This window comes from Tympanuchus pallidicinctus, unplaced genomic scaffold (genome assembly GCF_026119805.1).
Source record: "Tympanuchus pallidicinctus isolate F22 unplaced genomic scaffold, pur_lepc_1.0 scaffold17, whole genome shotgun sequence".
Taxonomy (NCBI): domain Eukaryota; kingdom Metazoa; phylum Chordata; class Aves; order Galliformes; family Phasianidae; genus Tympanuchus; species Tympanuchus pallidicinctus.
In genome coordinates, this window is record NW_026294690.1 from 486,157 (window position 1) to 512,020 (window position 25,864).

The following is a 25,864-nucleotide window of genomic DNA, read 5'->3' on the forward strand; positions in this document are numbered from 1 at the left end:
GAATCTGCTACCCTACACATTTAGCTTAGGGGTGAATATGGGACTCTGCCCTGACATGCGTGACAATTGCTTCTGAGGAAGGCCAGCATAGACAAAACAGTGCCACAACCCAAAAGTGCTTCTTCGTGTGAGTTTGTTTGCTTAAGGCAAGTCTTGTGATTAAAATGGGTGACAGTATTTCCACCTAAATTTCTTTCATCACAAAAAGCTGCTCTGATTAATTATTCTTACTTTCATACACTCAAACCAATTGTGAAAAAAAATCTGACATGAAAAATGTTCTGGAACAGTTTTGGATTGGAAATTTAGCAGTGACAAAGTGTGTGCTTCTTCCATTTTTATTAACACTTAAAGTTGTTTCAGACTTGCAAGCAGTACCAAAGTAATGCTATACTATTGAATACCATATATGAACACACCTACAATTACGCATGCTTACCACATTTCCCCATTCTGTGTGCAAGTGAGCGTGTAATATAAGAAAGCAGCCAGAAAGCTTTGCTTCAAGGAACAGGAGATGGAAAATCTTTGTGTCTGATTACCAGAGGATCTCTGCATCCAGGGAAGCCATGTCTTCATGGAAGACATATGGAGGGTTACTGACTATGAAGTCCATTGGGCCCCAAGGTAGCAGATGTTTGGCAGAACCTAAAAAAGAATCACAACCAGCTCTCAATCATAGCAATGTTCCCTCTAAGCTCAATATCAAAATCCTATCCAGAAAACTATCTTTCCAGGTACATGCAGATGTGTGTATGGTTCTGTTTCTCTCTCATAGAATTTCACCCCATTTCTTTTGGAGATAGCTGGGCCTGGTTACCCTCCCACCCTGTATGCAAGATGACATGAAGATGAGCACAGGCAAAGTATCTTTTTTTTGGGGGACCAACAGCCCTGTTTAGAAGAATATCTATCTTAGAAATTCTAACGCAGGACCTTGATGTCCTGGAGAGCTCAGAGCCCAACTGGATCTAAAGCAGCTACTGGAACCTGACACATTACACAGACCTAACTAAGAGAGTTACAACTAGCTGTCAGGATGCACATCTTTCCTCTCACCAGAGCTGATGAAGGTATTCCAACAGGCAGAAGAGCTACATCCTCAGCAGTACCAACCAACTAAAGACCTGCTTTTCTGCCAACAAGTTCAGCTTGCTACACTCGTGCTCCTATCTGGACTGACATGCACCAGCCCTGACCCAGACACCATGCAATTCCACAAACATGGCACGGCCCTCAGGCCCGCCTCTCAGCACAAGGCTTACCCACACAGGCTTCTGGACTGCACTGGTTGGCTTACTGATGGAACACAGCCAGAATGAGCTCAGATTTGCAGACATACCTCTAAGCAGTAATAGAGGGTCAAAATGAATGGTGTGAAAGGAAGTGCATAAATGAATCTGCAACACTGGAGCGCCTGGCTCCTCCACACCTCTTAGTCTAGCACAGCCTAGCAGACAACTACCAAACCGGATAAACCAGGACAGTAAAAAAGGAAGAAATATAAAGGGGATTAAGACAATGAAAAGATTTACCATATGAAACATTATGGTGGAGGATGTGGATCCTGTCTTGGAGTTGCAGCCTATAAAGAAAAGTTCAGATGTAAGGGCAAAAAGATTAGGAGTCTTGTCTGTGTGGGCTCATGAACAACACATTCAATAAACAGGCCATTAACTATCATTCTTCTTATCTGATACACGTATGTACTATCCCACTGACTGTCATTGGATTTTTCCCAAGCTGCAAGGAAAGTTTAGGAAGTGCTCTTTGTCTGAAGCAGAAAGCACCCATGATGATTCCAGCGCAGAGCTCCCATGCATCCAAAATACACCTATACATCACAGCAGCATTCTCCCTCAGATACATATTAATTATATCTAAAGGCCTCCCCCAGGTGAGCTCAGAAGCAGAGAAAAACAAAATTAAGTGCATCAAATACGTAAATCTGACATGGTAAGCGAAGACAACTTGCTCATGTTTGCCACGTTCTTTCCCCAGCCTCTTTGCTGATTTGGATCTTAGCAGCGTTCTGGCATCTGAGTGTATTTTTTAGGCACATGAGTGCATGAAGGTGATGAGACTGCACTGCACAGTAGCAGGAAGCCAGCACACGCAGTGCAGCACAGCTCCTGTGGCAGACATAGACCAGGAAGAGAGACTCCTATAGGAACGGCTCACGCACAGACCGTTCAGTGCAATGCTTTTAAAATAGGCTGGGTTTCTCAGGTGCTACTTTCTAACTCATGATCTTTCTCATCCCTGACATGCCTGTGCACATTAACTGGGAGATATGTTTTGCTCAGCACCTTTCATCTGCAACCAGACCTCCCCAGGGTGTTCACACTGGCAGAATCCCTGAATGTACTGGAGACACAAACAACTCTCCCTTCACCTGTGACAAGACAGCACGTAGGCAGGGAGGTTTGTTATTTTTAAGAAACAGGTCTATAAACACCTCACTGTTTCTTTGGAAGAAATCTTGGCTGAGATTCTGATCTCTGATTTACTGACTCACTCCAAAGCAGAACAGCCTCAAGTTTGCCAGATTGCCTTTGCATGGTTCTCCAGTCTGCCTCAGCCTGGCACAATCCATCTCTAGCTCCCAGCTTGCAACAGAATATGATCCTTGCCAGAGACAGATCCCCTTAAACCATGGGTGTCCAACATTCTGGCTTGCCTGGGCCACACCAAGTAAACAGGAATTGTCTCAGCCACCATATGTGTAGGTCACTCCAGAAGTAATGCCTCCTATTTATTTCCATGGAAACTACAACAGATAAAACAAGCACAGTAACAATACTTAATGGACCAAATTCTCAGCTACAAAAACCTATTTTTCAACATAATCACCACTGTTAGCTCTGTATTTTTGTCAGTAGTTAACACGAGCTTGCATGCCAAACTAGTAAAAACCTGCACCAGTGGAGGTTTTTAGCACTGATGCTGTTGCCACTGCAGAAACACATCACCCACTGCCTCACTGCACTCACATCCACTCTTTGGATTGTGCCAATGTTTAGCAAGTGTCAGTGAATGTCAGTGGGTGCCATTTTTTCCCACATGGAGGAATGCAATGACCCACCTTTACTTCACACACACTTTCATGCCACTATGCAATTTTGTCAGACTGCCCCACTGCTGCTGCACAGCAATAAAACGTAATGGAATATAGGTGGGAAGGTCCAGTTCTACTGCCATGCCACCAAGATCCACCTCTGATGTTGCAGGCCAACGTAATAAAACAGGAGGCATTCCTTTCAGAGCAGCTCCCATTAAAATATATAATATAGCTGACAAGCAACAAAACTTGTTTTAATTTTCAATAGTTTTTTAATTAAAACATTTAAAAAGGAAACAACAAAACCATGAAACTAGTGGGATGTTTGACCTTGTTTGTGAAACTAACAGAACAGTCTGATTCCAAGGTAGCACTTGCAATTCTTAGGTGTTTGTCTGAGATTTTTGATGAAATTTCATTTTTCCAGTACTTCATCCATGAAAACACTTCACAAATGTACGTACTGCCGAAAAGTGATGACATTAATAAGGTGTGACTGTGAAGTGAGGGATATTTCTCTCTGCTGAGATAGGAATTATGAAAGTCCAGTAGAAAGACATGATCAGATCTGTGTTGAATATCTGATTGTAACTCTACACAGCCATTGGAAAATTCACAGGCAATGCATTTATTTTGACTGAAAATAGTCATAAATGTACAAAAAAAAAACCCAAAAAGTCAACACTTTTTTGCAACCCTGAAACCTGTTCTCAAATTCCTTGACCACAGCAGAAAGCACAGCTGCCTATTTTTCACTGTTCACGGGCCTGTATGTAGCCAATACATCAGAATGCACATATTTGCCATCCCTTCAGTCAGCCCTGCGCTGCGTCCCGTGCCCCGCTTTCAGCCCAGACAGGGTTAGCAGCACACCCATGTTTGGTTGTTAAGTGAGGCTGTGCACCAGGCTGAGCTGCTCAGCTGATGGCTGTAGTTTGAGCTGTGCTATCCACATGCAGCCCATGGGCTGGACATGCCTGCCTTAAAGCCTTGAAGATACCTTGACACTCCTGGAACAATAAAGAGATGACAGTTTGAAAACTGCCTTGGTGCTTATTCACAGCCTGATTGCAAGAGAGACTAAAGAAGCAGAAAGAGTGAGGCAGCAAAGAAGGAACATAACCTCTAATTCCTCAGCTATGCAATCTGCCCATCAAAATACCTCTCTTCTCATGAGTTCTGCCTCTGGCTTCTGAGAAGACGTTTCAACAATGACAGAGAATGCACTTTGCCAAGCTAGAGAGACAATGTTGGGCAAGAAGTGCTGGTGGAGAACAACTCCACTCCACCCTCAGGGGATGCCATTCCCTGACTGGCAAAAGTAGATGGTTGCAGATAGAGTTTGCCCTGTTACAGCAATGTCTAGAGAATCCTCTGACAAAACTAGAGCTCTTTCCAATATGCTGTCTCTTCCTGGGAGAGACCCACCACGGTGTCAGATTTTTCCTTCCAACTCTTCAGCGTAACATCCTGGGGCTACCCAAGCAAGTTTCAGAGAGCATGCTGCAACAAAGCCATTATACCCAAGTCCTGTTTGCTGAGGGCCTTTGGAACTGCCTCATCAACTACAGGAGCATCAAGAAATAAAAGGATTTCTGCATCTACCCGCAGCGTACACAGCTGGGTAATCTGGTACTGGCATTGATTCACTGCAACCAAGACTTCACTAAGCGTTCCTCCCTAAATAACACAACTGTGGTAAAAAGGCAGAAACCAAGCTGGCTTCAGCAGTAATACAGCTTATCCTACCGGCTACTCTTGCAAGATGTGCAGGGCACCACACCACGGACAAGAGAAACATTTGCTTAATGAAAATATCTATTGAGAAATACGAGTTTCTCTGGCAGTGCAATTACGCTCCCCATAGCCATCCTTGAGCCAAGGATACTATGACACATTTTCCCATATGCCAGAACAACACTCTACAAAGGAGGCAAAGATCTGGCCTGTTTTTATTATGATCTCTGTAAAACTGCAAGAGAACTTGGTTTGATACTCATATATCAGAAGGATGTGCTGGCCACTCCCCATAACTGGAATAGGAGGCACAGTTTAGTGGAGAGGTGAAAGTGTGGGAAGAGGTTGTTTCTACCATCACCTCAGAATGGTGAAAGATCTGCAGCTGGATTGCAAAAAGTGGACAGATACAGCTCAGGACAGCTAGAAACAGAAGCAGCCTGCCTCTGTAACCAGTATGCCAGCAGCAGCTTTGGAAGAAAGAATACATGGGCCTCGCGGACAGTAACATCAGCTAATGAGTATCACTTTTAAGACTCATAGCTGTACCGGACTCCAAAAAAGGTAGCAACAGGAAATCCTCCTAAGGCTGCTCAAATTCATGCTCAGAGGTTCCTGAGAATACAAATGCATAGTAGAGCTCTGTACGTTTCACAGTCTCTAAGAGGACTCAAAAAGGACACAGATTCTAGTCGTGGTGCTCACCAAGATGGTGACAACCCAGAACAGCCTGCATTAAGCAGAACATAGAACCATGACACTGAGCAATGATCTGTTGGGGAGGACAAGGTTATCCTGAGATAATGTTGTTCTGCATTAGGTACAATCTGTTCAGCAGTCTCAGCACCCAGGCACAGCACAGGTGTGTGTGCACAGCAGCACCCTTCTCATCAAATCCAAGGCTACAAGGAGGGCACTGAGGGATACCGTGACAACAGAGTGAAGAGTGCAAACTTATAACCAGAGGAGTAGTGACAGGAACAAGCATGGCAGAATTTTAGGTAGGAAGCCAAAGAGAGAAAGGTTCATACTATACCTGTCCTTAACCTCTCAAGTGACAGAGACATTCTTACCTCTTGGTGATTAAAGTTCACCATAGAAAAGTAGTAACCAATAGTGACCACGAAAACTCTTGGAAGACAGCATTTAAGTACTACTGACTTATTTAGGCTGCTGCCTTTGCAAAGTGCATTCACAACTGAAAGGAAAAAAATCCTCTGGTAAATATAAACTTCCTTTTTCTTGAATTGCTACACTCTTTGGGAGCTCAAGTGATTAAAAATACTCTAGTTTCCCATGGTGACAAACATGAAACACAGTTCAAAATATTAGGGACTCCTGATCATTTCACCCAGAGGGTGGTGAGGCACTGGAACAGGCTGCCCAAGGAGGCTGTGGATGCCCCATCCCTGGAGGCATTGAAGGCCAGGCTGGATGTGGCTCTGGGCAGCCTGGTCTGCTGGTTGGTGACCTGCACACAGTGGGGGGGTTGAAATTGTGTTTTTTTTTCAACCCACGCCATTCCATGATTCCCAAGTAACAGTTTACAAGAAATAGATAATATGCAAGCTTGTACCTATGTACATTCTCCCTGGTGAGATCCACAGCAGCCTCTTCTTTATCCACAGCTATCACTCGGCTCTGAGACAGAAAAAAACAAACAACAGCATTACAACACCACAGCTCCTGAGCAGACAAGCTCTGCCAGAAGAGACACACAAGATAAAACCTGCCAATTGACTGCTCACTCTCGGCTCCTCAAATGAACAGCTCATCTCAGGGCACTGATGGGATGACAAATCACTTCCAGTAAGACAGTAACATGACAGAAGGCACTCTGCAACAATGCCAGCATTCTACCAAAATAGACAGGCTTCTGACCAAGTCAACTCAGCTGACAACAATGCAGTCATGCTGACTCATGGCACCTGATATGTTCATAGCTCTGAAGTAGTGTGAGACTCAACACTCCAGCAAGCCAAAGGCTGAAGTGGACACAGGTTAAAGGAAGATCACATCCCTAGACTTCTCCTTTTTAGTGTGCATGGAATCCCTCCAACAGTAACACCCCATCTTGGGCAGAGGTTCTAGCATTTTCCATCTATTAGGCAGTCACCCTTTGCCTAGTAATTCCACTGCAGTCATTATACCATGTTCACTAGATGTAGACAGCCTGCACTTCACTGTGTCAACTATCTGGAAGTTCTCTGGTGTAACAGTATGCGATAGGACTATATGGTTAGAGATATGCCTGACTTTCTACCCCATTTTGGGAACAGCACGAGCACAGGCCTGACATGTTTTTTTGCTTTGCTGGACGTTTTTTAAACACATGCTGCTAAGCATTTGCATACAGAAAGCGTGCTCGAAGTATACACTTTCTACCTGGTGATAATGGTGGTATGCAGTGTAATGGACCATTAGGGTGATGCATTTCACTGCGTGAAACTACCACCCTCACACACACAAAGCTGACCCCAAACACAGAGGACAGAGTTGAAACAATAAATGAAATGCCGCTGGTGTTTTCTCTTGTTCCCTACTGCCAACTTGTGTCTCAAACATTAAGACATCACAAAGAACATAAACTCTGGTTAGCTGTCTGTGTAGCTACCATTCACTCTATTCAGCCAAGGCTCTTTATTTCTCTGGGCACAGCAGTTTGTGTTAGCCAGCTGGGAAAGGACTATTATCAGTAACAGTGACAGACTGGCAGAACTGTTTAATCTGACAGGAAAGTAAAAAGTGTGAAGTACAGCTCAGAAAATCAGAGTAATTTCACTTTGAAGTCATGAAGCCCAACTATTAACTCCTGAGTCAACAGAAGGCACCTACCTCTGTAACTAATGCCCCAAGCCTCACTCTCTCTCAGAGAGAGGACTGGCTACAGCAATTCTTGCTCATGAGAAGCTGACGTATGAGTAAGTCTGTATGTGATGAAATCTTGGCTTCATTTCTTTTTTCCTTTTTACTTACCAATAGTATCTCATCAAGCCTGTTTCATGCCACAGTAACCAGAGGCAAGAACAGCTTTGGCTACCCAGATCTCTATCCACTTCCTGCTTTTTTTGCTCTATCCAAAAACGGGGGCTGCTATCATGGAACAAAAGACTTCAGAAAAATGGCTTGGCAGTTGAGGCAGTGTGACATCTGCTAATCATATTGATCCCAACTATTGATGCTTCTGTGGGAATCCCTCTTTGGTACTCATTTGGCTTTCAGTCTCACAAACCTATTGATTCACAGCAAGGTGAATTTAGAGATGACTGCTCCAAAAATTTGACTACTAGAGTGCGTACCGAAGCCTCGGTCACTCGTCCACAGCCCAGGATATGAGCTTAAACCAACCCTCACAACAGCTTCAATCTAAGGTGATTAACAGCGAGTTGTGACAGCTGAAGAATGAGCACATTTGCTTGTTTCCTTCTGTCTTTATTACTCCTGCAGACAGCTGGAGAAAGCAATTTCTAAAAACTCTCTCTACCTAGAATAAACATACAGAGTCTGATTGTCAAAGACAGCAGCTGCTGAAGTAGCAGCTAAGTTCTGTCAAAGAAATTTGCTTGGAAAGTCTCAGGGAAGTCCAGTAGACTGGAACTACGCTTTCACAATGGTATTTGCTGTACCATGAGCATATTAAAAAGTTCACCTGTGGTATCTTGCACAGGAGACCCAGAGCAATTGCTCCAGAGCCACAGCCAATCTCCAGGATCACAGGAGATGGGACAGCAACCAAAAAGGCTGAATTCTTCGCCTCACATTTCCGAGATTCTTCTTCCACAACCAGAGAGATGAGATCCTAAGAAAACAAAGATAAACATTGCTGTGACTTTTTGATAAGGGAACTGTTTTGACTTTGTGAAGGAATTAAAATGTCTTCAGTCCATAGCCTAAAATGTATTTGTTTTGCTGATTTTTAAAACACAAATGACATAGCAGAGCTGACAGGAAGTCATTTAAACTTCATCTCCTCCACACGGTGCTTTGACAAGTATCCTGAGGATTTTGTTATGACTTCCCAGAGATCCTCTGAGGTCTTCTAGCACTGGGAAAAACAGTAACCGAACAGCTTGAGCACATTATCTTCTGTAACACCATTTTATTTACACCAAAATTCCAGCCATTAGTACTTGTAGGCTTCAAAATTTAATACTTCTAAACTTCTAAGTAATCTAGAGACAGCTATACAGTTCTGGGCAACATCTTAATCCAACCTGCAGATGAAAAGCAAAGGCAGAGAATTAAGTGACCCATACAGTGAGTTCCCTGGATTTCAGACTGTGGACTCCTACTACATTTTGTTGTTGCACAGAAAAGACTTTCATCCCTGCTTCTTGAGCCCTATGCACCTCTGCTGCCAACATCTCTTCCCTGCCATTCATCTAGTTTTTAAATCTCCTGGCAACATCATGTGAAATCCAGCACAGCGAGAGGTCTTAAAGACACAGAGTTCCCAGCTTTGAGACACTAGTTACTACGGACAGTACACGTGCCTCCCTCACAGCATGAACTTCTCTGGTTATTCATCAGAGAAAACTACAAGAGAAATGTAAACATCTTGGGTGTGTGAGCACTTGCCGAAACTGCTCCTAACTCCCTGAGATCCTTGTTCCTTCATGGCACAACCATACAGAAAGAAAACAAGGTTTTACTGCCCAAGCTGCTCCCACAGTGGCTAGGCTATTCACTTAAGAGATTTGCTCTTGAATCTCTCCTATAAATCCAGAAAGCCTAGCAGGTCACAAAGAATTGGCTTGATTTTACCAATGAAAGACTTCATGAAGAAAATCCTTAAGCAGAAATATCTAAAAGCAACATATCCTGACAAGTGAGTCAGCTTTAGCGCGGCAGTGGCTTTTTCCAGGAGCTAAAGTCAGGTCTGCTTGTACCTAAGGATATAAGCCCTCCTTTGGATATATCACCCGATGTGGGGTACAGTGAAACAGATGGTTTGTACACAGGTGTGGAGTCTTCATCAAGATAGCTGCTGCTGTCAGCTGATCACCCTTCATGTCAGGCTGGTTTGCATCTGTGGGATGTAGTGAGAAAGGCTGCAAACAGGTGTAAAAATATAAAGCTGGTGTAGATGAGCTTCTGTGAAAACATCCCCAGCAAGAATCCCTGAGATGTGGGCTGCTTTGTCAGACGGCATTTTTTTGAGACACTCACAAAACATGAATTACTCTTCAGTATAATAAAGCATTGTGCCCCTTCACAGAACTGCAACTTGCACTGCTTCACAGATCTAGATAAGAGACACGTGTGTTTAAACATTGTCCTGCCCTAGGAAAGCCAAGCAGCTTTGAAATGATTCTGCTTTTTTAACCTGTGCCTGAAAGCATAAGCAGAAAAAAAAGATGTGGTTTATTTGAATATGTAGACACTCTTCATTTCTCCCAGTAACATTACTTCTTGTTAGATCAGCTTCTGAGCTGTTGCCATTTCCAGCCCATCTGCTTTGGGCTTTGCTTTTTTTGCAGTAGTATGGCCCTGCCAACATTATCCTTAGGGGAGTCACTGCACCCTTGACCTTCTCTGGGCTACTTTTCACAGCCACACACTTTTGAAGCCTTTAGGGGGCTTTTTATCAACAACCTCCTTCAGCTGTATTCATCATTTTCTTTCAAATTCCTGCAGTCACTGAGCTGGAACAAGTCAGGGATGCCCATTCTTTACTCACCCGGATAACAACAGCCTTTGTTCTTCTCCAGCCTGTGCCCTCTGCCTTCCAGAGCTCACAGCAATGAGTGCAATTGTGCTCCTACTTGACACCAAGAGGGAAGGGGTAGCAGAGGGAGCTACACTGTGATCTCTCAGGACTGCATCTTCTCTGCACGGTTCAGCTTGGGGCCCAGCCCTGATGGCGGCCTGGGCAGATAAGAGGTGCCATACAGCAGTGCCCTGCCCTCATTACCGTGCCTCAGAATCACATCTTCCTCGTTGCTGCTCCGGGATTCCTTTCCAGAAAACTGTGGAGGAAAATATTCCCATATCCTGCAGGAAACTGTTAAGAGGACCACCAGCATTCAGATAACATGGAAAAAAGAAACACCATATCTACCCACTTGCGTGTGAAAGTGGCTTTTGCATTTCAGCTAGATGCATCAGTTTGAAAATACTTCTGAAAATGAGGACAGGCAAAGATTGCAACCACAGCAGGTGATCCCAAGATCACAGAAAAGCCATTCTGCTCGGACACTGAATTGCTCTCAAACGCTGCTCATTTCTGGTCATCTGAAGTATTTCCAGGAAACTCTCTGCACTAGCTTAGAAGAACCATCCATCTCCAGGGTTGGTCACAGAGAGGCACAAGTTACTGATTACAGAATGTCCACAAGTAACATCCTTAAAGTAGAACTACTGTCAGCATTCATTAACATCATTAAGGTTTATTATTAGCAACTTCAAGCTTGGAGTTATTATGGAATTTCTGCCTCACATGCTCCACAGTAAAAATAATTTGAGAGCGCTTGCCAAAGTGAGCTCTGTTTAAATACAACTGACTTCAGTTTTTAGCACATGTGCATTAAAAAAGGGATATTGATACAATTTCAGCATCGTATCCTCCCTGACTCCCTTGCCTTACTGTCTGGTTATTTCATATACTTTTCCAAAGCAACTTCCCTCATAAGAACTATCTATTGCAATAGATTAAAATTGAAAGACTGTATTAAAAGTGATGTGACAAGCTAAGAAACTACTTTTTTTTTCAGCCATTAGTATCTCACTGCAGTCAAAGAGTTCAACAATTATGAAACTAAGTTATTTTATGAAACAAATTCAGCTGAGAACAAATAGAAGGCGTTTGCCAGCCAGCGTATCAGGAGAAAGGAAATTACTAGTATGGTTTATTCAACATTGTATTGAATTTGTAACTGTACATGTATTAAAAGGAACAGAAAACAATGTAGAAGAATAAGACATTTTAGAAATCTGCACTAACTGGCTGTGATGCTAACTGTCCTTTCTTTGACTTATAGCTTCCACAAGAAAAACAAACTCCCCCAGCATCTGTAAAAGAACTGGGCAACCCAGCAACCACAAAGCAGAGGGGCCCAGTGAGCACGCTGCCATGGCCACCAGCTCTCCTTCACAGAAATCACGAGTGACTGAGCTGTCCAGAGCTGTTTTAAAAGTGTTCTTTTAAACCACTTTTTTTTTCAAAAGTGGTTTTGGTATTTTTCCATCTTCTATCAAGCAATTTAGTAAAAATCTGTGTTTCCTCAGCCCTCTCAAGATGTGACTTGAAATTGATGAGCTACTTTGTAAAAAGTTGAGAGATAACGCACGTCTGGGCACACATTCCTGCACTCATATGTAGGGTACAAAACACCATACCAGACACCCCCTACTTCTGCAGAAGAATCTGACTAGGGCCACACAAAGGGAAAAGCAACCAGCAGGCAGAAGATGCTAAAAAGAAAAACTGGAACAACAGCAGATGGCCAAAGGCTGCGGTCTGTGCTGCGTGGGATACACTACATCATCTCCAACTGAACAGTTTCAGACAGCAAACATCTGCTAACAATGCCAACGTTGCTTAAAGCCATCTTAGGCCTCAGCTTAGTCACCAGTTCCAAAGATTGAGATGAAACCAGAAATTCCAATGGGAAAAAAAAAAAAAAAAAAAAAGAGAAATAATTTTGACATTCCAGTACATTAACCTTTGGAATACATTAGGTAAGCTCTCCACAACCTGCCACCCTACACTTGAAATGGCAGGAAAAATAGGCCTACTTGCACTCACACCACTTTCAAGATTGAATACATCAGAGAAATATCCCTCACTACAGAAAAACGCTCATTTTGATTAAAATACCAAAACAAACAGACTTCACTGATTTTATAGGATCTAAAACCTTGTAGCACCAGGTGCCTCGTCCCTGAAAAATATTGAAAAAAAAACCCAAAACAACAAAAAACAAACCAAGAAAGTGCTGTGTTAAGGAACAAATAGAATTGTACATTAAGCAAGCGTTTGAGAAAGGTGACCTGATTTTAGATCTACCCACAGCACACTAACCACTGTGGAATGATTAAAATCTGAATTGCTGCTTACAGTATGTGTCACTGTCAGTAGCAACACACACTGAAAGTCTTGCTAAGCAGTGCTACAGGTACTGGCAGAAACAGGTCCTAGAGCGTGGTACACACGTGAGGGTAAGACAGTGAGCCACTGCTGTCCCTTGGAGCAAAGCTTAGGTATGATTAGAACTGCCCCACAGCTGTCCTGTCCCTCAGAGCTTGCAGGATTGCCATGCACCTTTCCAGGGTACACCTTCAAGTGTCATCATCCTCTGGGGCCTTTGTCATCTGCTACAGGTAGGCCAGCTTACAGCTCTGCACTTACTGGTGTGAATAAATCCCAGACTCTCTGCATGTTGCAAATTTCTTCATATAGAAATTCTCCATTCTTCATGGAGAAAAAACAAACAGAAATAAAATCAAGAAAAAATATCATGAGGCAATGAACTTCCCCCACAACTTCTATCTATGATTTTGTGCAAATAAGTATTAAGGAGGGCACCCAGAGCACCAGCTGCCTCCAGAAATTATGCACTCATGAGCATGGTAAACTGGGCAAAAGGCAAGATATCTGGAAGGGTTTTTACAGTGCACTGGAAGGTGATGCAAGCATCCAGGGATTTGTTTCCAGGTGTACAAATGCTCTTGTTTAGCATGGAGTGGGGACAAGTTGGCAGGATCTAAGCATTACGTACCTTTGTCAGAAGAGTATTTAAAAAATCTGTAGGGGAAAGGGCAGGGCATCCTCAAGAGTGAGGGGAGTTCTGGTACTGAAGAGCAGAAGAGGATCTTGCAAGGACTAGAAGCCCTTTACCTGTAGTTCCATACAGGGGACACAAATATTTGCCTCCTGCGCTACTTGATTTCCAGCACTCAGAGGTTCTCAAGCCTTTGCCTCTTTGCCAAGCCACTCACAGTCCACTCTCACCTTGCTGTTCCAGGAAGCCTTGCTTCACTGCCAGATTTGCCCTATGTCACTTACTTGGTTCTCCCCCCTCATTTTTTCTGTTGAGCAAAATAAATGCAAAGCTTTGCCAACACCTCCAGCTTCCCATGAGCCTCTGCCTCACCCTTCCACCCACAGCCCCACTCCCCCCCGCCCCCAGTGCACACTCATGTTCTGACAGGTTCTTGGTATTACCTCCCTGTCCCTGCGGCCAGGTCTCTGGTTCACTGTATTTCTTGGAACCACAGCTGCACAAAGAAGCGCGAGGACAGCGTCTGCCAGCACCCAAACCACAGGCTGCACAGCTGCACAGCTCCAACCAGCAGACAGCGCAGGGCCAGGCAGCTTTCAGCACTGAGACACACAGGAGGATACAGCAGATTCTCACTGCACAGCAGTGGCTGCAGAGCTGTGTGGAGGTCTGGAGGCAAGGCGGGCACGCTGTGGGCCAACGGCAGCAAATGAGGTACCTGATGTTTCTGCGAATAAAAGTGCAGGGCTAACAAAAACAGGATAATGTGAGAAGGGGAAAAGGCAAGGATGGAGCTCACAAATTCACACCATGTTCCCAGAAGCACCCTTTTTTCCTGCTCTATATACCCTTGGGAGAGCAGGGAAGACAAAGTCCTATGGATAGGAGTCCAGGAGGACAAGGCTTCTAATTCCCTGGTTAGCAAAGCGGACATGGAAAGCAAAAGGCCTATGAAAACCTGTGTAACCTCACTGCTGTCATACACTTCCTGGGAATGTTTTACTTATTTGTGTGCTTTCCAGAAACTTGTGTTCTCAGAATCCAGGACTTTCTGTAGAGCCTGATCTGATATTAACCAAATTACCCCTCCCCTCCTGTTTGCCCACTTGGCTGCCAATGAACACATGACAAAACACCAGGAAGCCAAGCTGGAAACATACCTCCATGGCAATGGCCACAGAAGATCATTGTCACACACCCTTTTTCCTGAACCAGACCACTAAGCCAGCCCCTGATCAGAGGGCAGGCTAGTGGCTACAGCAATTGCATCCTGGGCTCTTTTGCTTGGCCCTGCAGCAAACTCAGCATCCAGACAGATGTTCTGCTTCAGTTTGCTTGTCCTAGCTTCAAAACTCCATTTACTTGGATGCCCAAGAGAAGCAAGGCAGGAGATGGGGGCAAAGCCAAATGAATTTGTCTTCATATTCATGTGAGAAGCCCCTTGAGCCCCATTCATCCCATTCCAGACATTCTGTAGTTTGTTTGCCCAGCTCCAGCCCTGAATCTCACTCTAACTGCTGTTGAGCAGCTCAGATGAAACCCTCTGAAACTGAGGTCCCTCCTATATCACAAAAAGGTGGATCAAAAGCTGAAGATCTCATGGAGCTCTTTTAGGGCAAAAAATACGAAGGCAATGATAATACTTACCAGTGAGAATACATTAGAAAAGTCAATATAAACTAACAGATCTGTGTGTGAGTTGGTGGGGGGGGGGAGGGAGGGCAAGGTGTGGAAGCTGTTGTTTTTCCCCCACAGATTTTTGATTTACGTTTACATTTTTGAGTCTCCTGTGGAAATCACCAGCTTAGAAGCAATCTTCTGCTCTCCCACAGTCTTTTTTCTTGCACAGGAAGCCAGACGAAACTACTGCCACAGTCCCTCCTGGCCTTTTAGCCAGGAACAACTGTTCCATCCTTCATTTCCTTTAGAGCAAGAAATCTGTTCTGAGAAAAACATTCTGTCCTGATTTGAAGTAGCCAGCAAGAGAGGTACCAAGGTTCCAGCTCTGCTGTTTCAGTAGTTAATTACACTCTCTGCTGAAGACGTACATCTTTTCTTCTATTCGCATTTATAGTCCTTGTTATACACTTGTCCACAAAACTAATGAGAGTTCTGCTTACAAATTTCTGCTCTCTGGGCCAGGTAATTAGCCCTCAAGCTTATCTTTGATGAGCTAAATTGTCTTTCACAATAAGGCAGACTTGCTGTTAATCCACCTACTGGTCCTTCTCCCGACCTACTTTTCCAGTTCTTTCTCAACCAGTGAGTAATATAACCAGACAGCTTCTCACCAGCTATCCCCCTACTGCAGCACAGAGAGGAGACTTAACCCTGGTGCTGTGCTTGGCAATCCCTTGGTAACACAAAGGTCGCATTGGCCTGTGGGCAGCCCCCTGAAAACTGGTCAGCCATCACCCAGCACAGCCCCACAGCTTTCCCCAAGCTCTTCAGCCACAAGCAACAGCTCTGCAACGAGGGGCAGGCTGCATTATTTCCCTCTCCATGTATGATCTTATTAAACACTCGTGCTTAGCTCAAAGGGCAGTTCTGATTGCTTTGCAGCAACAAGCTGCTACTATGATTCCCACTCCTTGGCATTAGTGCCACAGCCTTCTTTTTCAGGAAATATTGTTTTCCTTTGACATACTGATAAATTATTACCTACCATATGAGCAAAATCTCACCTGTGGGAGACTATGAAAATGCTACAACTTCTGTATGTTTAAGTTATGTTTCGATAGATTGCACTTATTTTTGATCAATTAAATAATGTCCCATTCCATTTCTGTTCAATATACTTTATAGGTGTCTGCAGATATCTCAGGAAAGGACCCCAAATCGTGAATAAGACAACACTATCCATCCTTTTCATTTCCCAAACCATGTAGCAAGAGATGGAGAGAAGCAGTTTTCCTCTGAAGAGTAAAGTGATCAGAAGCAAAACTACGAAAAAAAATAAAACCAAAGGAGTCTCCTGACTGCAGATCCATGGCTGTGCTCACCACACACTGCGACCTTCTGAACTCTCTAAAATGTAACCATCTGTAACACAGAAATGAGGGAAACCACATGCAATTCTGGATCAGGAAGCTTCCTTTCAGCACTAATTAAAACAGAAAAATGCGTTCATTCCTTTGCCGCATATCACCAGAGAAAGCCCCCACCTGGGGATCTGCAGATTTGCACATACATGTCTGGAAGTAAAAATCCTCCCTTCTCTCCGCTTGACCTTCTTAAGAGGTTAACGATTACGCTTAGTGAGAATGTAGGTTAACCTTCATGAAAGGTTTCTTGGAGCAAATCTTTGCTTAAAGTGCTTTCACAGAACACCTCGGCACAATGACTGCCATTCAGATGACACGGGCAAAGTAAACAGCAGTGGTTTTGGTACCCTGAGCATGTTGGCAAAAGAAGGAAGAAGCAACCTATCTCGAGAAACAAGTAAACTTAAAAATCACAGGTGGAAAAAGGATTGCTTAGCCAGTGACAGGAGAAAAACTATAAATGCTGTGAGAGCATGAATAGTTATTCCACATTTTCACAGCACAAAGAGCTCTCCTGATGAAAGACTAGGAGCATCTGAAACAAAGAAAATGCTTTTCCCACTTAAAGTACAAAATTAGAACAATTCACTGCCAGATAATGCTGTAGAGGTTAGAAACACAGACAAACTAAAAAGAGGATTAATGGAGGACAGATCCAGATCCACAAGTGATTATGAAGCAGAACGGCCTCAAACCCAGCTTTGGCTAAGAACATCCCTTAACTGCTGACTGTCAAAACAAGGGGGGATCCTTCTCTGTCTGCTTTTCCATTGTAATTTTGTCCTCACCATCTGCCACAAACCCCAGGATGACACAGTATTTTGAATTAGACCAATTTAATCTGACCCAGTAAACCTGTTTCCATGTCTTTATGATCTCCAGTAATCTCACAATTTTCCTGGATGACTATTGAAAAAAATGCCCAGCATGGAACAGACTTGGCATTTCTTCCCCTATAACGCCTACCAGGTAAAACACACCTATTCAGCCTACAGCATGCTTCTCCCCTTCACAGGGAAGCTCACAGTCATCACAACAAAACCAAGATGGAAAAACGTATGCAGGGCCTGAGCTCATGGTGCGATCACAACAGGTAAGGAGGTGCCACCCCCTGAGGGTGAGGAGGGCTGATGGGGCTGTGAGAAAGAAACCTCACAAGCAGAGCTGGAGCTCTCCTCCCAGCAGCTTTCCTCCAGCTAATAAAAACCACGGCATTCAAGAACATGGCTCTGCCCACACAGTAGCTGCAGGGGATGAAAGGAGACCATTTTTGTTTCCACTGAACAAACAAGCCTTCATCTGCTTTAAAAGACAGCGTGTGAGAGAGGAGGGGATCAGAACACGCTAGAAGCCACACGGCAATGATTAGATAGACCTGCCAGGAACTCTGCGAGTCTAAGCCTGCAGTGCCCTCTAGGGGTACAAAACAGGGGAGCCACAGCCTGCGCGACCTTAGGAGGAATCCTGAACCCAGCTGACCCTCCTCAATAAAGTCACGGTGAAGATTGATTTTGCCTTTATTTACCGAGATAAAAAAAAAGGAATCCAACCACGACTGCATGGATTCCTCTCTTTGTCCTATTTTTCCTCTAATCCACAAAGCTGCTGTGATGGTAACTTAGCTTGAGTTTTAGAAGGCCTCGCTCTGGGAAAAGTGCTGCCTTCTGCACCAATAGTCTCTGAACAGCATTGGGACAGAGATTCACTGCAATAGTAAGTGCATAACTAGGACAATCCACAAGACAGAGCACAACCCCAAACTTTGGCCTGAACACCTCTGCATGACAAAAGCTTGGCTCTGGTGACCCTGGGCACATCATGGAAGTCACAGAATCACAGAATGGCCAGGGTTGGAAGGGACTTCAAGGATCACGAATCTCCATCCTCCTGCCACAGGCAGGGCCACCAACCTCCCCATTTCATACCAGCCCAGGCTGCCCAGGGCCCCATCCAACCTGGTCTTGAACACCTCCAGGGATGGACGGGGCATCCATAGCCTCTCTGGACAGCTGGTTCCAGCACCTCACCATTCTCTCTGTAAAGAATTTGTAAAGTCACCCAGGACCCCCTGCAGTCTTCACAGCCACAGCCCTGCTCTCACCAGGACAGCAGGTAGGATGCGGGGTTCCATGCACCACTGCAACCACACACTGTGCTCACAGCAGCGAGCCCAAAGCTCTGTGCACAGAGGACCATGTATGTGTGTACTCACAGAACTCCCTATCTATCCTGCAAGCAGTTTTGTCTCCCTGTCCCACCTCCACCCCAAATCCCACAGAACAAAAGGAGCAGAACCATATGTGCTGACAAAAATACTCCCAGAGAAAGCAAATGGAAATGGGCTCAGCTACACATGAGCTAAAGGGACAAATTCCACATGGAACAAAACTAAACCAGACAGCTGAGCTTCTCTCTTTGTTCTCTTTGCCCTGGTCGAGTTCATGATCTCGAGGGATGTGGGCCTGGCGAAGAGCAGCGTCAGGACCCTGAACTTCGGAAGAGCAAACTTTAAGCTGTTCAATGTTGGCCGAGATCCCCTAGGATGCTGTCTTTAAAAACAAAGATGTTGAGGAGAGCTGGCTGCTCTTCAAGGATGCCTTCCTGAGAGCACAAGAACTCTCCGTCCCTCTGAAAAAGAAAGCGGGCAGAAGAGGTAGAAAGCCGGTATGGCTCTGCAAGGATCTGCTGGGCAGCTGAGAGTGAAGAAAGGTGCACACACTGCAAACAAGGCCGTGTCAGCTGGGAAGAATACAAGATGCTGTCTGGACTTGCAGGCATGGGATCAGAAAAGCCAAGGCACAAGCAGAACTGAACTTGGCGAGGGATGTGAAAAACAATAGGAAAACCTTCTACAGGTACATTGGGCAGAAGAGACAGGCCACAGTGAGTGTGCCTCCTTTGGTAAACGTAAAAGAACTGGCTGCAATGGATGAAGAGAAGACCAAGGTACTGAATGAGTTCTTTGCCTCGGTCTTCACTGGTGGCCAAGATTCCAGTTCTTCTCATGTCCCTGAGCTCTGCATCCCTAAACCTCCAGGTGGGGACCAGGGTGGTAAGTCCCCCCCGCTGTGAGGACAGAGGTCCAAGACCACCTGATGAGACTGAATGTGTGCAAGTCTACGGGGCCAGGTGGCTGCATCCCAGGGCTCTGAAGGAGCTGGCTGAGGCGGCTGCTGAGCCACTCTCCATCATCTTTGAAAAGTCGTGGCTGTTAGGTGAGGTCCTGGATGACCGGAGGGCCATTTACAAGAAAGGAAGCAAGGATGACCCTGGGAACTACAGGCTGGTAAGTCTCACCTCTGTGCCTGGGAAGATCATAGAACTGAGTGGTGGGGTTGACACAGTAGAAGAAAGGGATGCCATTCAGAGGGACCTCAAGAGGCTGGAAAGGTGGGCCCAGGTGAAGCTGATGAGGTTCAACACAGCAAAGTGCAGAGTTTTGCAGTTGGGCTGGAGGAATCCCAGGCATCCATACAGACAGGAAGGAGTGGTCCTTGAGAGCAGCCCTGCGGAGAAGGACCTGGGGGTCTTGATATATGAAAAGCTTTAACATGAGCCAGCAGTGTGCCCCTGCGGCTCAGAAGGCAAATGGGATCCTGGGCTCCATCAGAAGGGCGGCCAGCAGGGACAGGAAGGTCACTGTCCCCCTCTACTCAGCTCTTGTGAGGCCCCATCTGGAATACTGCATCCAAGTGTGGAGCCCCCCAGCACAGAAAAGACAGGGAGTTGTTGGAGAGGGTCCAGAGGAGAGCCACAAAGATGATCAGGGGACTGGATACCAATAACTAAAGGGAGCCTACAAACAGGAGGGGAATCAACTCTTGGAAAGGGTAGATAACTGCAGGACAAGGGAAAATGGTTTGAAGTTGAGGGAGGGAAGATTTGGGTTGAATGTCAGGGGGAAGTTCTTTACAGAGAGAGTGGTGAGGTGCTGGAACAGCTGCCAGAGAGGCTGTGGATGCCCGTCCGTCCCTGGAGGTGTTCAAGGCCAGGCTGGATGGGGCCCTGGGCAGCCTGGGCTGCTATTAAATGGCCCTGCTTGTGGCAGGGGGTTGGAGATTTGTGATCCTTGAGGTCCCTTCCAACCCTGTGATTCTGTGATCTCTGTCCACAGGACGCAGCCAGTGCTGGTAGTTTATGCCATATTGTGTTTGCCTTCACAGCTTTACCCACATGCCTAGCAGCTCGTAGCAAGAGTCAGAACCCTTCTGTTTTAACCACAGGATAGAATATGCATAATGAAGATGCCTCTTCTTCCTTTCAGTCTTCAAATTAACAGGCAGAAGCATTTGTAGGAGCTATGAAAACGTAACAAGAAAGTGAATGTTGCAGATCTGGTATACCTACACTGCACAAGCCAATGTACATTTACTCAGCCAAAAGCAAGACATACAATGTGGCTTGCGTGTGCAAAGAAGCAAAGAAGAACCTGGGATATTAATGCTGATCATTAACTGCTTTCTAAAGAACAAGATTCTTTACAGATACTATTTGATTAACAGTGTCAGTACTAATAGCTGTAAGAATCCTGCACACAAACTGAATAGAAAGAGCAGTAAAGGCAACTTCAATATTTTTGAGAGGAGGTTTTTCCATTACAGTTTCAAAGTCCAGTGAAGTCTGAAAAGTCTCAATTAGTGAACAAAGTGTGGGCAAATCCCCACCCAAACAATCACATACAGCTCTCAGTCAGAGAAGACCAATGTAAACAAAGGAAAGAATGTGGACGCCAGCTCAGTTTTGGGCAACTGGTTCCACATAGTATGTGGTTCCTGGAAGCAGCACGTGCCCATAGCAGTGTCCTGCACCAGGTGCTGACAAATAGCTGGATCTTGTCCACATGCTCTTCCTGTCTGAGAAAATTCCCCAGCATCAGATCACAAGAAAGCTCTCTCTCATGCAGCGCCAAGAGCTTGGGTCAAGGCTCAGGATTTGCTGTGATGTGAATACATTTTTCCTGAAGAGAAAGATCAACACAGCAAATTTACAAGAGTCAACTGCAGACATTACCCAATGCTGTCACAGAAATCACAGAAACATTCCTAAGCAAAACATATCAATGAAATCTGAAGCACAGCACAGAGTGCCTCACTATGCCTGCAAAAGGATAAGACAAAGCCCAGAAAAAAGTAGTGAAGTCTAATCCTCCTGCTACTCCTTCCCATACTACACAAAGGCTTCACAGCTGCACCCACATCTTCTCCCATATGAAAGATGTTGAACTTTCCAGCCCGCCCTCACACCACCACCAGAGGTTTCAAGATCTCACTCCTACAGCTCTGACAAATGCAGTGTCAGCTCACGCCTTCCAGGTAAATCTGGTAAATGAGATCAATTTCTTTTTTTAGCACCAGGGCACACCTCCCCACAGTGGAATTCAGAGGCATGAAGAACACTGAAGTGAAAGCTTCAGAAACTCAGTGAACTTCCCAGAGGAAGAGAAACTCTGGGAAAAGGTTAGGTGGGATGCATTCCTGAGGAATACAAAGAAGGAATGCAGCCACAGCTGGGCTGCTGAGAAGACATGAGACAAAGTGGCCAGAGCACTGGTTACATGTAAGATTCTCTTAACACAACTTTGAATTTAACAGCTCTGTTGGCAAGAGTTTGTGCTCACTTATATGGAGCAACATCAGGGAATCATCCTGGCTGTGAACTTGCACTTAGCTCCCCCAATCCAGATGAAAGTAGTGGGAACATGCAAGCAGCTATTGTGAAAGCTCTCATCTTTAAACTCACTCTTTCATCATTTGGCACCTTCCGCTCAGGAGAAGAAACTTTGTAGCCTGGTTTAAGAGTGCCTGTTTTAGTTACATCTATGTCACCATGAAAGTTTAAAGCATTCCAAAACAGTTCAAGACTCTCCTCTACTTTTTTTTTTTTCATTTTTAAACAAACATCAACAGACAAAACCTCCAGCTGACTCTGCTTCACACAGGCAAATCAAACCAGACAAATCTCCAGAAATTGCTGCCAACCTCAACCATTCTGCACATCCGTGTGGAGTTCCTGACACCAGAAAGAGCGTGAGCAGCCAAAGCAAAGGTGCCACGCTGCTGCTGGAAACCAAACACATTTAGCTCTTAGACAGAAGCCTGCTGGACTCCTAATGCATCGCACTTCCTCTACTTTACAAGCCTCAAGACCAAGTGGCTCTTTCCCAGAGTGTTATAACACCCTAAGAGAAGGCAACAGCAGGAGCTGGGGGCAGACTTCAGTAGAAGACAGAACCACAGAATCACAGAATCAGCCGGGTTGGAAGGGACCTCAAGGATCATGTAGTTCCAACCCCCCTGCTTAGCAGGGCCACCAAATGTACACATTCAGATCAGGTTGCCCAGGACCCCGTCCAACCTGGCCTTGAACACATCCAAGGACGGGGCATCCACAACCTTCCTGGGCAGCCCGTTCCAGGGCCTAACCACTCTCCTTGTGAACAACTTCCCCCTAACATCCAACCTAAATCTTCCCTCCTTCAACTTGGATCCATTTCCCCTAGTCCTGCTGTTGTCAGCCCTTTTGAAGAGTTTACTCCCCTCCTGGGTGTAGGTTCCCTTCAGGTATTGATAGGCTGCAATGAGGTCACCCCGCAGCTTCTCTTCTCCAGGCTGAACAAGCCCAACTCCCTCAGCCTGTCCTCATAGGGGAGGTGCTCCAGCCCCCTGATCATCTTAGTCGCTCTCCTCTGGACCCTTTCCAAGATCTCTCTGTCTTTCTTGTACTGAGGGCTCCACACCTGGACACAGTACTCCAGGTGGGGCCTCACAAGAGCCGAGTAGAGAGGGACAATCACCTCCCTGTCCCTGCTGACCACCCCTCTCCTGATGGAGCCCAGGATCCCATTTGCCTTTCGAGCTGCCAGAGCGCACTGCTGGCTCATGTTCAGTCTCTCGTCCATCAGGACCCCCAGGTCCTTCTCTGCCGAGCTGCTCTCAAGGACCACTCCTCCCAGCCTGTACGGGTGCCTGGGGTTCTTCCGGCCCAAATGCAAAACCTTGCACTTTGCCGTGTTGAACCTCATTAGGTTCACCCGAGCCCAGCCCTCCAGCCTGTCGAGGTCCCTCTGAATGGCATCCCTTCCTTCCACCGTATCAACCGCACCACTCAGCTTGGTGTCGTCAGCAAACTTGCTGAGGGTGCACTCAATTCCCTCATCGATGTCATTAATAAAGATGTTAAAGAGCACCGGTCCCAAGACAGACCCTTGGGGGACACCACTTGTTACCGGCCTCCACCTGGACATAGAGCCATTGACCACCCTCTGTCTGCGGCCTTTCAACCAATTGCTTATCCATCAGGTCATCCACCCATCAAATCCACTTCCCTCCAATTTGGAGATGAGGATGTGGTGGAGGACCATGTCAAAGGCCTTGCTCAGGTCCAGGTAAATGACATCGGTCGCCTTCCCTTCGTCCACCAATGCCATCACTCCATCATAGAAGGCCACAAGATTAGTCAGGCATGACCTTCCTTTGATGAAGCCGTGCTGGCTGTCTCGGATCACATGCTCATTCTTTATGTGATCGAGCATGTTGTCCAGGAGGAAGACGAGAAGTAGAAGAGAAGCCAACAGACTCAGGACCCATAGCCATTCTGCAAGCCAGGATCCACAGGCCCAGACTGCAGGCCTGCTTGTTCCAGCCCTTCCCAGCCCTTTTATCTGTTTTGCTCCTTTTGAGCTCTTCTTCCACCTGGATTCTTTTTTCCATCCCTTCTCTCTTGCTGCACTGTTCATTTCCTCCTGAATGTGCAGCCATTCACTGCTCCCTACAAGAAAGGCCACATTTGTTCACCTTCCATTTCCAGATTATTGTCTGCTGATGCTGCTTGCTGAGGCAGAACTACTTCATAAATTCAATTGCCAATGGAGCTTCATTCCTGAGCTATCGTGAGCTTCTGGTCTTTCAAAACAAATGTACTAAAAATGTACCTCCATGTTAAGTATCTGACACATCAAATAAAGTTTTCCCACAAACACAAGGTTTGGGTTAAGCTGCTTAATGCTGGACTTTTGGCCCCAGGGTACACGAAGGGGTTTAAAACACAAGATGTTATAGAGTGCTGCATTTTGACAGGACACTGCCTTTCAGCAGAGATGCTCCTACCAAAATCCCACATGTGGGCACCATTAGCAACATTCACAGGCATTAGCAGCCCTGGTTTCCACAGTACACAATAGGCCTTTGTTTGAAGCCTGGCACTGCATGGAATGAGAGCACAGTACCAGAGGAAGCCTGACAACAGATGGTTTGATTTGCAGAAAGTTCTCTTTGGGTTTAGTGCTCATATTGCATTCAGGAATTAGTGGCAGTCAGAGGCTGAAAATACTCTCTTGAATCAACCACTGCAGAAATACCATCAACAAGAACAATGCTAACTATCATCAGGCTCCAACTAGCAAAACCATTTCTTGAGCAGTTGTCTCCAGACTTCATCAGCACAGAACTGACCACTGCAAGGATAACATAAGTTAAAAGCACATTACTGAGAGCATTGCCACCTTACCTTACAACCTTCACAGAAAGGAAATTTTCCCTAATTCCCAGTCTCAGCTTCCCCTAGCCCATCTCCATGCTGTTCCCATCCTGCCATCAGCTCCCTGGAACCTGGCACCTCCCTCTGCTTTCCCTCCTCAGGGAGCCATTACCTCTTCTGGCTGCATTCAAGGACCTTACTGTCCTTTTAAAACTGTGGAGTCCAGAACTGCACTGAGTACTCAAGGTGAGGTAGCACCAACAAAGTGCTAAATACAGTGGGAGAATGACCTTTTACCAGCTGGCCATGCTGTGCTTAATGCATTCAAAACAGCATTCTTTATACAGCGAAGGGCTACTAGCACAGGAGCCATTTCTCTGATCATTTGTCTATCGGAATTCTAATTGGACAGGCTATGGTAATCATTCCATCTCCAAAAGTTAACATTCACTGCAAAAAAGAAAACCAATTATCAGAAGAAAAACAAAAACAGCAGAGAAAAGCAACTCTTAAAGAGCAGTAAACAAAGATTTGCTTACTAGGGTGCCCATAAGCTGAAAGCTAGAATACTATTAGAGAAAGCACCACTATATAACTCCTGAGCTTTTTCCTAGCACACTAGGCAAAATAAAGTTTCAATTTGAATGTATATGGCTATTGCTTCCACTTTTACAATTCACAATCACATTTAATTCAAGCCCAGGTCAGAACCTACCTATGGGTCAGCCTAGGAAAGGAAACAACAGTTCAATTTCCAGTACTTGCCCAGAAATCACTGTGGAGCCAGCAGGTGATTAGTAGGTGCCATTTCTACCAGCCTGCAC

General features: G+C 45.4%; 1 protein-coding gene across 5 annotated transcripts in view; it reads right to left on the bottom strand.

Annotated features, from left to right (window-relative positions):
* Positions 1-25,864, bottom strand: part of HEMK1 (HemK methyltransferase family member 1) — a 70,820-nt gene that overhangs the window by 42,527 nt on the left and 2,429 nt on the right. For all 5 annotated transcript variants that reach the window (XR_008205625.1, XR_008205627.1, XR_008205626.1 and 2 more), the window contains exons 4-7: positions 8,448-8,597; positions 6,375-6,439; positions 1,536-1,585; positions 543-648 (exon numbers count right to left, since the gene is read on the bottom strand). Coding sequence is in view for 2 of the 5 variants with exons in the window: in XM_052678543.1 (XP_052534503.1) it covers positions 543-648; positions 1,536-1,585; positions 6,375-6,439; positions 8,448-8,597 (371 nt within the window). In the remaining 3 variants the exon portion in view is untranslated. The remainder of the gene's footprint in view (positions 1-542; positions 649-1,535; positions 1,586-6,374; positions 6,440-8,447; positions 8,598-25,864) is intronic.